The sequence below is a fragment of the Miscanthus floridulus genome, chromosome 18 (genome assembly GCF_019320115.1).
Source record: "Miscanthus floridulus cultivar M001 chromosome 18, ASM1932011v1, whole genome shotgun sequence".
Lineage (NCBI taxonomy): Eukaryota > Viridiplantae > Streptophyta > Magnoliopsida > Poales > Poaceae > Miscanthus > Miscanthus floridulus.
Genome location: NC_089597.1, coordinates 91,218,149 through 91,232,470, shown reverse-complemented (window position 1 = coordinate 91,232,470; position 14,322 = coordinate 91,218,149). Strand labels below are relative to the sequence as shown.

The window sequence follows — 14,322 nt, the reverse complement described above, 5'->3', positions numbered from 1 at the left end:
CGCTATTATTTCACGATCCAATAGGCAAATAAAAAGCATTTGACAAACTCTAGGTATTCTCCGTTCATCCATCCAAGGAAAGGATCAAGAAGTCAAATTTTCGGCGTTAATCCATATTAAAAAATCCATATTTACCAAGCATTCTTGGGGTATTACATTCTCCCTCCTTTAGGGAATTCGTCCCCGAATTCATCCAAACGGAGCTACTAACAAAACGAGAATGGAACCACATGCTTAAAAAAATGACTCACCAGATTCGAAGAGCTCTGGATACTCCTTGCGCATATAATCCTCCAACTCCCATGTGGCTTCTTGTTCTGTCTGATCCATCCATAAGACCTGAACATATTTGATGGTCCGGTTGCGCATCACACGCTCAGAGAACTCTAGTATTTGCACCGGGTGATATTTAACTATCAAGTCTTGCTCTATATTCACTGACTCAGCATCCATCGTCTGCTGTGGATCTTTCAAGTATTTCCTCAACATAGAAACATGAAACACCGGGTGCGCTCTAGCCATAGACTCCGGCAACTGCAACTGATATGCTAATGCACCGACACGAGCGATAATCACATATGGTCCAATGTACCTCAGGCTAAGCTTCCCTTTAGTGCCAAAACGAACAATGCCTCTTGTCGGTGAAACCTTTAGGAACACCTTATCTCCCACTGCAAACTCCAAAGCCCTCCGTCTAACATCTGCATAGCTCTTCTGCCGACTCTGAGCTGTCAACAAGTTTTGTCAAATATCACGGACTTTATCATGAGTCTGGCGTACCCAATCTGGACCAACTAAGGAGCGCTCACCAACCACATCCCACACAAGTGGAGAAATACATCTACTCCCATATAACGCTTTGTATGGAGCCATCCAAATACTAGCCTGATAATTGTTATTGTAAGCAAACTCCGCCAAAGGCAAGTGATCTTCCCAACTTCCCTTCCATGAAAGCACACAGGCACGCAACATATCCTCCAAGGTCTGAATAGTACGCTCAGACTGACCATCTATCTGAGGATGGAAAGCAGTACTCATATCAAGTTTCGTTCCAAACCACTCTGCAAACTTTTCCAGAAATTAGACACAGACTTAGAGTCCCAATCTGACACAATAGACTTGGGTACACCATGCAACCTCACAATCTCCTTAATAGACAATGGAACCAAATCTACAGCTGAATTTTTCATATTCATTGGAATGAAGTGAGCCACTTTGGTAAGCCTATCAATGACAACCCAAATAGCATCTTTGCATCTAGGCGAGCGAAGCAAGCCAACTACAAAGTCTATTGTAATATTCTCCCATTTCCACTCAAGAATCTCCAATGGCTTTAGCAACCCAACAGGTCTCTGATGCTTGGCCTTTACCTTCTGACAAATTCCACATGAAGCTACATACTTGGCAATATCTACTTTCATCCGTTTCCACCAAAAACTCTACTTCAAATCTCGATACATCTTCGTCTCACCTGGATGTACTGTATATGGACTGCGATGAGCTTCCCTCAAAATATCCATCTTCACCTCAGCTTTCTGTGGCACACATAATCGACCTCTGAAATAAATAGTGCCATTGGCCTCCATACTAAAATTACAGGGTTTACCTACCTCGATGCGCTTGCAAATAGCCTGGAGTAGGCGATCTTGCAACTGAGCCACTCTCACCTTCTCACGCAATGATGACTGAATCAATAATTGGGTCTCCTCACGTGCAACACCCGCATAGCAAAGAGAAATACCCATGCGGTACAAGTCACCAATCAATGTCATGCATGCTTTAGGAACACCCATCCTACTAAGAGCATCTGCAACGACATTTGCTTTTCCAGGATGATACTGAATAGTCAAATCATAATCGTTAATCAACTCTAGCCACCTCCTCTGTCTCAAGTTTAGCTCCTTCTGAGTAAATATATACTTGAGACTTTGATGGTCTGTAAAGATATGACAAGACTCACCATAAAGATAATGCCTCCAAATCTTCAATGCAAAGACCACTGTTGCTAACTCTAAATCATGTGTAGGATAATTCACCTCATGCCTCCTCAACTGTCTAGAAGCATAAGCTATCACCCTACCTTCCTGCATGAGCACACAACCAAGACCAATACGAGAGGCATCTATATATATAGTAAAACGCTTGCCACTCTCAGGCAAAACCAAAATAGGAGCATTCACCAATTTCTCAGTAGTCCAAACAAAAGGAGCACCTTTCATAGTTAACTTCATCATAGGCTTTGCAATAGTAGAGAAATCCTGAACAAATCGACCATAGTATCTAGCAAGTCCTAGGAAACTACGAACCTCTATGACAGTAGCTGGTCTCTCCCACTCGACCATAGAAGCAACATTCTTGGGATCGACAGTGATTCCATCCTAGTTAATAACATGACCAAGAAAAGAAACCTCAGAAAGCCAGAAAGCACACTTCTTTAGCTTGGCATAATATATGTATTCCCTTAGCTTATCCAACACTAGACTCAAATGCACCTCATGCTCTTCCTTTGTTTTTGAATAAACCAAGATATCATCAATGAATACCACTACAAATACATCCAAGTATGGGTGCAACATCATGTTCATGGCTACCATGAAAACAGCAGGAGCATTGGTTAGTCCAAAGGACATAACTACATACTCAAAATGCCCATACCTTGTGCTAAAAGTTGTCTTCTCAATGTCTTCCTCCTTAATCCTCAACTGGTGATAACCAGATTGCAAATCAATTTTGGAGAAAACCTTGGCACCCTTCAACTGATCAAACAACGCATCAATATGAGGTAATGGGTACTTGTTCTTGATTGTCACCTGATTAAGCCCTCTATAATCCACACAAATCCTTTTGGTCCCATCCTTCTTCTCCACAAATATCATAGGAGCAGCACAAGGTGAGACACTTGGTCTAATAAATCCCTTCGCTAGAAGATCATCAATCTGCTTCTTCAATTCTGCTTGCTCCACAAGTGCCATCCTATATGGAGACTTAAAGCTGGGTTGAGTTCCAGGAATCAACTTAATCTCCAAGAGAGGCTCCCTTTCAGGAGGCAAACCTAGCAGCTCATTAGGAAAAACATCTAGATGCCGACACACCACTGGAATGTCCTGTATGCATGAGATAGAATCTTTGACCCACGCATAGCCCACAAAAAACCTGACTTCCTTGACCAGCGATCAAGGAAAAGACAACAAAGCAATGCAAGGGAATACTTCAAGGCACTTCCCTGGAAGACTATCTACCTCATTCCCCGAAGGTGCTTACAGAGAGACTATCTTCTAGAAACAAGAGATAACAACCTAATACTGAGAAAGCCAGTCCATCCCAACAATAACATCAAACAAATCCAATGGTATAATCACTAGATTAGCCACAAAATCCTCATCTGCTATGCTAATGTGACAACCAGGACAAATAAAAGTACTAGATAGAGGTCCCTTAGCAGAATTGATTGTAATTACTTGACTAATTTGCTGAGCTGAGATACCAGAACGAACCACAAAACCCTCCGAGACAAAAGAGAAACTAGCTCCTGAATCAAAAAGGACATATGCATCAAAAGAATCAACTGAGATAATACATGTCGCCACATCCCCATGGTCACAACCATTACCTGAGGGCATAGCATAAGCCCCCTGAACACCAGTCGAAGAAGGTCTAGAGAAAGCATGTGATATAGTAGTCCACTGCGCAGGAGGAGCAGAAGGTGTAGGAGCTCGAGAATACTAGTATGCACCCCCAGAACTAGGTACCAGTGAATGATCAACCATGGAAGCCGATGGAGGATCTGGTAGAAACTGTTGCGTAGGGGGCGCATGTAAGAACTGTTGCACTAGTGGAGTAGAGAACTGTTGTGCTAGTGAACTATTAGCCATCATGTGAGTAGAACTATGCTGACTAGGTAAAGAGGAAACTTGCTCCCACCTGACCTTGCTATTAGGATTCATGCTACACACCATCTCCTTGTGGTCCTCCTTTCCACACACCTATAGCATCGGCTAGTCCAGCGGCAATCTGCATGCCGATGAGCATCACCACACCAGAAACACACCAAGCCCATGCCTGGCTTCACAATAGCTTGGTACCGAGCAAAGCTACCACCAGATCCAACACCTAAACCATGAGACTGAGAAGAGCTACCACCATAAGGCTGGTGACGATGATGTTTGTCCTTCCTCTGACTAGGACCTCCAGTCTAGCTAGTCTGTCCCTTCTGATCCCTTTGACCCTAAGACTGATCTCTACCTCCACCTGCTCTAAGCTCTTTAGTAAACTCATCCTACACCTCCACTCCCAAAGCATGCTCCACAACCGAGCGAAAGTCCACTATAGGAAAAGCACCAAGAACACATTGAATAGACACCTTCAAGCCTTCCCTGAAAATCCTTGCCTTCTCATACTCATCATGCGCCACATGTGGAACAAAGCACACAATCTTGTTGAAAGCAACCTCATACTCTACCACAGTCTCTTTGCCCTGATGACACCTCTCAAGCTGAATCTTCATCTTGTCCACGAAAGCAATAGGGTAGAACCTTCTCTCAAACTGACCAACAAACTCCTACCAAGTTACAGGACCAAAACTAGCATTGCGAGAGGATATCACATTCCTCCACCACACAAGAGCCTCACCCTTCAGTAGCTATCTAGCATAGCAAACCCAGTCTAGAAGAGGAATCTGAAAAGCCTCCAGTTTGTCAACCACAGCAGAAAGCCAATCCGCAGCCTCAACTGGAGCACCGTTACTAGCAAAAAGCTCCAGATGCATACCACACCATTGTCTCAAGTCCAACAGATGCTGAACATTCCCTCCAACCGGAGGATCACCACCACTAGTAGTGTTTGGAGGAGGGTCACCACCACCAGTAGTGTTTGGAGGTGGGTCACTAATACCACCACCACCACCATTAGGAGGAGCCTGACGCAAGGCATTCAACTCAACACACATTGCTTGCATCTCTGCTAAAATTGCCGCCATATCCTGAGGAGCCTTGGGAGCAGGCTCATTCTCACCGCGGCCACGACCGCCGCGGCCACCACGACCATGACCACGACCACGACCTTGAGCCATGTACAACCCACACAACAATAGCACATCAATAAGCAACAACAGCCATGAGAAAAAAACACAAGACAAAAGCAATAAAGAAAACCGTCCCCATCCTACAAGTGCAAGTGTGTCAGGTTTTAGTGAGTCAAAATTTTATCACAACAACTTAAACATAGAACCTATAACCTAGGCATCGATACCAACTGTAACACCCCAGAAGAAAAGACAATAAAATTTTCTGGAGAATTACCTCACTTCAGCAAAAAAACGACCATAGCAATGGAGTACGCAGAACCAACAATAATCATAAAAGTTAACGATAAAGAATCTTTACTATTCAACAGTCTATCATAACTCAACCAAATCATGATCCAACATAAAAACATATGGGACAAACCAACTAAACCATAGTTAAAATTATTATTATTACAACACATGTGTCCCAAAGATATGAATAACTCAAAGGTGACGTGCACACGTGCTGCTACTCCCGTCCCAAGCATGCATCTTCCAAGCTCAAACACCTGAGGGGGGAAAACAATGGGTGAAGTTTATGGAAAACCTCAGCAAGCAAACTGTCTTAACTGAGTTATTCAAATCAAAGTTGATTAAACATCAAATTTAATTAACATAATAGTAGATACATCAATTGCTTCAAGGAAACATAAATTTATTAAAAGTGCAAATGCAAATGATGCAATGCAATGCAAATGCGAATGATGCAAAACAATGCAATGCAAATGTGAATGATGCAATGCAATGCGTGACTTCACTTCTACCCACATGTCCCAAGAAGAGGGAGTGAGGGCTACGACCACAATGCTCATCAATGTTCGTTGTTGTACGGTACTTACCGCACCAATTTGGCTACGGTTTCTTCAAATGCATATCAACGGAAAGAGAGCAAAAATACGAATGTTGCAATGTACGCACTTCAATTCATATACTTCATAATTCATACATTAAAGAGCTATACCACAAGCTATGAAAACAGCATACTTCATAGTAAATAAATTACTTCAATTCAAATTATGTGGCTATTGTGAGCGACTGAAATTTAGTGGACTCAATTCAAACAAAATAGCTAAAGCTTATGGACCACAGCGCCACGTTTACTTGCCTTCACCGAAGATCAAAGGTGAGAGCTAAGCGCGATCCGTAGGTGCACCACCTTATCACAAGCAAAACACAATACCAACACCATCATACAAACAAAACAAACAACAAATTACACAATAGAGCGTCCGAAACCCGCCATTTAAGCATCTACCGTCTCGCTATCGATCATGACAGCAGCACTGTCCATTCTCTTTTTCATAGACAAATAACCATACATTCCAAAATTCTCAAAATCTACCAGATGATAGAAAATTCCATTATCTATAACTTTGGCATTATAAGATTCGGCATAAGAGGTCTCCAAGATAGCATAAATATCCCCTTAAGTTAACTGAACATTCTTACAGTCATAACAGGACAGCAAGATTGTAAAATACGTAACTGGAGATATACTCTTCCAAAAAACATGTTCTAAAACAATCTAGAAAGCTTAAGCAATTATTTCACGATCCAATAGTCAAATAAAAAGCATTTAACAAACTCTACACATTGGTATTCTTTGTTCATCCATGCGAGGAAAGGATCAAGAAGTCAAATTTTTGGTCTCTCATTAAAAGTCGGTCAACCTTCATTAGATAACTTAATCCATATTAAAAAAATCCATATTTACCAAGCATTCTTGGGGTATTACAGTAAGCTAGTAAATTGATTGTGTTTTTATCAATTGGATCCCTTCAATTGGTTGTAACCCTTTATATTATAGTTTTCCAGCAAGCTCACGGCCCAATATTTTTATTTGAAACATGTTCTGCTGGCCTGGTGCTGCAAGGGTGTTGTCGACACAGAATTTTATCCTGTGTTGAGGACACACGTAGCAAGCCGGAAGGGTCCGCTCGATGGAGTTGGAGATCCGCCTAGCTTCATCGCAAGGGTGGTCGATCCTGCGCACTCCTCCCGAGACATGCCAGTCAATTTGACCCTGCAATTGACAAGGAGAGAAAGCTTATCAGTAATTAAGGGCGAAACATACCGGTGTTGCCAGACAGCCCGAATGTGCGGCTCTAAGAGCCGATATGAAAGGAGATCGACTAAATAGCCGATTCCAGCATATTCATAAAAATAAATCGGTTAAAGCTCATGGGGTTGTGTAAGAAGAATCGGTTATCATTATGAATGTCGTTGTTTAAACAAATACAGGTCACTGATAAAAAGATATCAACAGTAATTAGTTCATGCTAAGCCAATGACTACAAGTAACCGAACTCCTTTATAAAAGAAATAGTTATCATCATTCAACCATTTAATAGAAATAATTCTAATGAACATATTAGATCTCATCTATTGCTATGATCAGTGGGGCATGAGGCAGAATCATGCAAGCCATAGAAACAACAATAGACTCGATGACCCTAACTTATTATTAATATCAGTGGGGCATAAGGCAGAATAATGCAGGCCGTAATACAATAATAAGATCATGGGGCTAACACATCTTTCAACCTATCGCCACTTCAACAATCTCATGATGCGAACTGTTCATGAAAGCGCTCGATATCGGCTAAAACAGCCGATTCAGACATAGCGCACAGTTAAGGTCATGCCCTCTCAAGAACAGATCTATCAAATAGCAATCCCTACTCCACGGTGCTAACAGTGGGGTGTGAGCCAGAATCACACAGGCCATGAAATAGTTTTCGCTAACCAATAGATCTACTCAAGATCAAACACGCCTTAACCGCACGCTATGCACGATCAAGATTGATGTAAAATAGCCGATAAAACATAACTCATCATTTAAAGTACAGATTAGATCAATTTTAGATTAACAAATGATGGGTTAAAAAGGATATAAGGCCAATCTAGATCAATCCCAATCGGGCGAAGTGATATTGCTATAATTAAATAAATAATGGAAGCAATAAGCAATATCGATAACTTAATGAATCTATCCGAAGGAACACTACCCTTAGATAGAGCCGATAACTTGACCTTGATCTAGTTCATGCAGTGGGGGTCGACCGAATCGATGCAGCCATACTTGAACTAGGCAAGAATAGATAACTAACTTATACCAGAGTCGTAGTGGAGGTCGACCGGATCGATGCAACCGTACGAACAGAGGTATAAGCCATGACGGTACTTACAACAAGCAGTGGAGGTCGATCGGATCGATGCAGCCGTACTTGCTAAAGAACTCACCGATGTCTACTCTACTCCTACTCCTAAGGGATGGCCGAAGCCAAAAAAGTAAATGACTTGTATACTGTATTGATTGTGTGTCTACAATAGCCGGGGTCTGGTATTTATACCCAGAGCCTAAAAACGAATCCTACTAGAGTACGACTCAGTAAAATTTTTGGCATGAAGAAAATATTCCTACTTTTAGATAACTTGGACTCTAATATTTCCCCTTTTGTAGAGTCAGATATGTATATTCTCGATGCCAATCATATCTTGTCATCGTTATCTGCTGACGTTATTCGAAGAGAACCGATCCCAGTGTCGCATTCGACCCAGCAGATATCAATCCTTACTCAATCGACTCCTTGATTGGCACAATCTTAGAAGCCTATGATTTTCTACGCTCTTCTCCCAAATTTTGGAGTAAACACATGCCCCCCAATTTTGGGATAAAATGATTTTATCCCAAAATTCTAGTTCATCGGTTTACCATGCCACAACTGTACTATCCCAAGATACATGCACAACTCTTGAGTTTTTGGCCCGAGTTTTATATAACATCTCAATAGTATCTTTTGCAACCCACTCGGCCTGTTCGCTTCTTTTTTCCTCAAGCCAACTTTAACAGACGCCGTCGTCATCGCCAAGGTCCCAAACCCTAGGAAACCATCTGTTCTAACAAGCCATCATCCAAGTGATCCTCGCCAGATTCAAACCAATTTTCGACCGTGATGGCGACCATCGACCACGTCCCTAAGGTATGTCTCTAAGTTTCCATTCTTAAATTGTCGGCCGCTACCTTGTATTTTTCCTTCTCAAACTTGTTTCATCCGACTCCTTAGGAAATGAGGGATGAAATCTTGATTTCATCAACCATTTCCCCTAATATCTATTTTCTTAGGCCTATGGGTGACCCTGATCCATCCGATTTTATTCGCCAAGCAACCAACCAAATTCTCTTCAAATAATCTATAGTGGATTTGTCCTCTTGGAACACCAAAACTCTCTTCAGAAATTGGCCAAAAATGCCTAAGGGATGGAGAAATTGGTTCCGTAGGATGTCCGAGAAAAAGGGTGAAGATTGGGAACTTTATGATCTGAATCAGTGCTTGACTCTTTCATTATCCGGGATGGAGAGGAATGACTCTCTTCTGATTGCTGCATCTTATTTCTGGTCTAATGCACTGAATGCTTTCATCTTTGGTCACGGCCCAATGACCATCACCCTGGCCGATGCTTACATGTTAATCGGCCTTAGAATAACTGGATCAATGCAGCCTTATGAGTACTTGAGTGCTGGCTCCAAGAAATTAGCCAAAATAGCAGACTGCATAGGATAGGCCGGTAACATTCTAAACCACATTGAAGATGGATCAGCTGTCAGCGAAAGGGAATACGTGGCTTTTCTGAACATGTGGTTGGAAAATTTTATTTTTTGTGGGTCATCTTGTGGTCCAACCTACAATCATAAAATTATGGCAGAGCACCTAGCACTGGGCAAGGATATCTCTCTTGGAAAATACCTGCTAGGAGCTGCTTATCATCTAATGTACCAGGTGGCTGCCCAATTGCTGAAGAATGAACCAGTGCATATCGTCAGTGGCCCCTGGTGGCTAATACAACTGTGGCTTAACTTGTATATGCATAAGTTTGTGAGGCTTGATCTCAAAAATCTAAGTTTCCCTTCTTCTAATTTTGATGAGGAATATAGAGGTGAAGAAGGAAGAACTCGGCAGTGCATGAGCTATGGTGAGGCTGCATCGGCCATAACAATTGATTTCGATATTGGCCATCTCTTCAAAAAGTTTTATAGAGGATTTGGTGTAGACTTCCTGACTTGGCTACCATATGATGATGAGAATGATGAGCTAGCCTTTCCATTCAAGTTTCACTTTGAGTCAGGTTGTTCGAACGATGTGGCGGTTGCAACTTTCAATTCTTTCATCAAGCCTTGTGTTCTTCCAGTCGAGTTTCGACATGGCTGTGGCAAAATGGCTATAGGCTCTTTCATTCTAGGCAACCTTCCAACATATGAATTTTATAACCCATCCCTTGCAGCTCATCAGTTTGGTTTTGGCCAATTGCCTCCTCAGCTATTCTTCAAGAACATACTGAAGCCACAGAAAGATACCAGTGAAGTACTGGAAGCTGAAAGAGTTTTTTAGTTGGGATCAGATCTTCCTTCCCTCTGCTTGCATGATTGGATCAGAGTTAGCCTCTCTTCTACTCTCTTTGATTCCTGGTGGCAAGAATGGCGTTCCCATCTTTTCTGTGGACCGGTCCACCCTTTGTGTATAGCCTTGGATGGAGAGTTTGCTTCGGACAGAGAGGTAATTTGCTTATTTTTTCTTCAAGAAAACTGCTTGACAAATTCCTTGTTAACTGTCCTAATCGACCCTTTTAGGATGTTGAATTTGATCATCTGAGCTTGGATAGGAAGGGTGTCCCATAGATTACCAGCCACTGTGCCCGGTTTTGAGGATGGGATCAGCCGCACCTTCCCTGAACAGATTGATGAAAACTCCTGCTGCCCCCATAATTGTGACATATCAACCTTCAAAGCGCAAGGTGGTCCAAGGGGCAACCCAGAAAAGCACTACTAGGAAGAGACTTCGTAGAACAAGACCATCAGCTGCTCAGGTAAACAGTTCATCCCCCTCTCAAAATGATATTCACTTACTAACTTCGTTTTTTCACAGCTATCGAGCATTGCATCCCAACCTACCCTGGGTGCGGAACTGCTGTCCCAGGAATTAAACTTAGCACCAACTGAACTCCCATTGGCTATTCCACTAAAGGAGCCAATCTCAGTTGAAATAACCGATACTTCCATAACAATAGAAAATGTGAGTTTCATCTTCGATGCTTACCAGGATATTTTTCTTTAACTTCTTTCATTCATTCCTTTGCCCTTCACCTGACTTCTTGCTACACCAAATACTCCTTGATGAAACACCTATGCAAGATTGGGAGCCTGACAGTCTGCTCAACGATCCCGTCGACGTTGAAGGTGGTTTTGTTGCCGTCAACATTCGGACTATTGATTCCCCAGTCTGGCAAACAACTGATAGTGAGGGAGTTATTTGCTCAACTTATCTCTCTACAGTAATCATGAACTAAAAATCTTTCAATGTTTGCAGATGTCGATGTTGAGATTTTTGAGTCGATTCAACCAGATACTATTGGTGTATCGTCAGCTGTTCCTTCCCTCTAGATAGAAGCTACCACATAAAAGGTATTGTATCTCATTTTACTTGTTCATTCTATTATAAACTAATCTGATCCCTCTAATCAAGTTTTTCCTTACACATAGGCACTCGATCCTCTAGCTCAGACCTACTCTTTTAATCTTGAGAAATATTTTGATGAGGATGAGATCAGATCGCCAACTGCTTCCTCTAGTGAAGCTCTATCGAAGGAGACTAGAAATCAGCTAAGAAATATACTGCCAATATTTGAGATGAATATAGCTAATTTGGTCCAAGATACTAATTCAACGCAGAGAGTCTTCTTGGCTATTAAGGGTGATCCATCCCTAGCTCTCTCCAGGGTCTTGTCATCTTTGTCTATCTTTGAAGATCAGGCTTTGAAGGTGAAAAAGACTCAGAGAAAGTTGTCCAATCGCGAAGCCCTGCTGGCCAGGGGGAACTCCAACAGGCAAGAGGCTAAAGAGCTGGCGTAGTTGATTGATGACCTGAAGAACTCCTCCCTCGGGACCGATCCAGAGTTGTCCCAATTAGACATCAAGCACGTAAAACTTGAGAAGGAGCTGGAAAATGTGAAGGCTACCATTGATCATCATAAGTCCACTTTGGCCCAAATACCTGATGCCATCAAGCAGAAGAAACATGCACTATTGGCCAAGGTGAAAGAAGGTAGAGCCATCCAAAGCAGCCTTGAGAGCACTCCTAGAACAGCCGAAGAATACGAGCAAAAGATTGCAAAAGCTGATGCTATCTGGCTAGAAGTATTAAAAGTCATCTAAGATGTCCTAAACCTGTAATTTGTATGTCAACACGTGTCTCATGTAGGATCGATGATAACCACATTGTTATTGCCTCGTTGTATTTCTCGTTTCGGCTAAAGAGCCAATTTGAAAACAACCAACTTTATATTTCCAATCTCGATCTAATGAAGTCTAAAAACCCAGCTTTATCAAGAGAGCCCTTCGATTTTTCTACCCTCAGTCTCCCAACACCATATTCTCATTGGCATTAGTGAAGTGGCACTTCACCTTCTATTAATTGCGGTTGCCTTTTGCACTTCCCGAGGCATCCACCTCTTCACTTCGTGGCTTCAAATACCAGCCGATGGTTTCGGCCTTGAACACATCTCCAACTGTTCCTTTGCACTTCTCCACCTTCCATAACCCTGTAGCGGTTTTCTTCCCTTCCTGTAGATCCAATCAACCCCATGGTCGATAAGGGTAACCGCGGCAAGCGCGCGGTGGAGGAGGTCCTGGAGGAGAACATGCTAATGAACCAGCGTCTCTGACGCATGAGGAGAGATTGACGACTTCTGCTTATAGCGAATATCTACAACCTTCTACTCATAGTGGTGAACTCTTCTATTTTGTTTCTAGGCTTGTTGTGAATGATAGCCTTCGTCCTCTTCCTAGGGCCATCGAGCCCTCTAATGTTGTGTCCTCCACGCCGGCTTCATCGTCGGATTCCTCTGATTCGTACAACGGCGATGATGCTCGGTGCTTCCTCTAGGAGTGGAGGGCAGCCTAGAACCGTTACTCTAAAGTGAGTCTGGAGAATGGCCAACTTGAGATCTGTCTCAGGGTCTCTCAAGCGGCCCTTCATGCCACCGAAGAGGAGGCCAGTGTCGTTCAGGCACGGTTGGCCGAATCCGATGCCATGGTGGTAGCTAAGATGAACTCCATGAACGCTTTTACTCTGACTTCCACTATTTTTACATTGACATTCCTTTCATCTTCTGTGATCATCAGCCCTGACAGTGCAGTTGGAGTCTCTCCAACTGGCGGTGAACATGGCCGTGGACGTTATCAATGCTCGAGGTCCCCTTATTGATGCTCGCCTCCATGATGTTCTAGTCAGCGTTCAGGAGATTGCCCTTCACAGCATCCATCATGGTGTAGCGGTGGTGCTGACCGCGGTGCAGGTTCATACTAGGTACGAACTCCACTCCATGGAGACTGGCTTCCCAAAAGGCAATGACCCTGAGGAACATGAAGACCTACTCAAAGAATTCATCATGGTAGCAGAAGCCATAGTGGATATCACATCCACTCAGGACGTGGTGAACAAGATCTTCAATTAGGTTGTATTTAGGGCGAACTGATGAATGAAATCGTTTGCTTTTCCATGATTTTCTTAGTGTAATGCCCTTGTGTATGACTGTTTTTGTTTTTGTTTTATAGGCGATACATAACGTATTAGCTTTTATTGTCTTTGAAGATTTTCATTTTTTGAGCTAGAGACGATACCCTTCCTAGTACCGGCTATTAGAGTTGAGAACGAATTGGCTATCAAATGTTGACCAGATGTTAGGATAACGTCCCGCATAACTTTTCATATCAAAGGTTAAATGTTTAGTCAACCCAGGTCAAGCATTCAGTTAAGCGAAACAGAACTTCTTTAAGAAATCCATTAACTCTAAATTGCACTTACAATTTGACTCAGCATCCACATATGTTGGCCTAAACTCATCTCTAGGACTCAATACTTATTTTTTTCCTTTAATCCAATGGCCGATGTGAAGCCATAATTTTTCTACTAAAACAAACTCTCAGAGTCGATTGCCTACATCGACTGTTGGCTTTCATTGCTGATCTTAATGAAGCCTCCTTCCCATGACTTGCCAGAAAAACATTCAAAGTCTCCTAGTTCCCAAAAGACTGGGTCGGCTGTTGCGATGCTCATGGACTCATCAGCGCGAACCAGGTTGGCATCATCCCCATGCCATTGAATCAAACACTGATGCATGGTTGATGGTATATAGCAGTTCGCATGAATCCAATCATGACCGAGGAGCAAACTGTACGACCCTTTTCTATCGATGAAGAAGAA

The 14,322-nt window shown here is 42.5% G+C and overlaps 1 protein-coding gene across 1 annotated transcript; it reads right to left on the bottom strand.

Annotated features, from left to right (window-relative positions):
• Positions 1-234: 234 nt before the first annotated feature.
• On the bottom strand, positions 235-5,068 carry LOC136524173 (uncharacterized). The gene is made up of 9 exons (XM_066517632.1): positions 4,658-5,068; positions 4,361-4,558; positions 3,611-3,683; positions 3,459-3,529; positions 2,493-3,104; positions 2,307-2,378; positions 1,611-1,838; positions 1,472-1,535; positions 235-728 (listed from the first exon to the last, which is right to left on the bottom strand). Exons 1-9 carry the CDS (start codon positions 5,066-5,068, stop codon positions 235-237), a joined length of 2,223 nt encoding a protein of 740 aa, XP_066373729.1.
• Positions 5,069-14,322: the final 9,254 nt, after the last annotated feature.

Excerpts from the sequence above, each read along its gene's own strand:
- LOC136524173 (XM_066517632.1), bottom strand. The coding sequence starts at position 5,068 with ATGGCTCAAGGTCGTGGTCGTGGTCATGGTCGTGGTGGCCGCGGCGGT. Across the intron at positions 3,684-4,360 it reads TTTTCAGGGAAGGCTTGAAG|TGGACTACTATATCACATGC; the intron begins GTGTCTATTCAA and ends CCTCCTGCGCAG. Across the intron at positions 3,105-3,458 it reads CAGCTCAGCAAATTAGTCAA|GACATTCCAGTGGTGTGTCG; the intron begins GTAATTACAATC and ends TCATGCATACAG.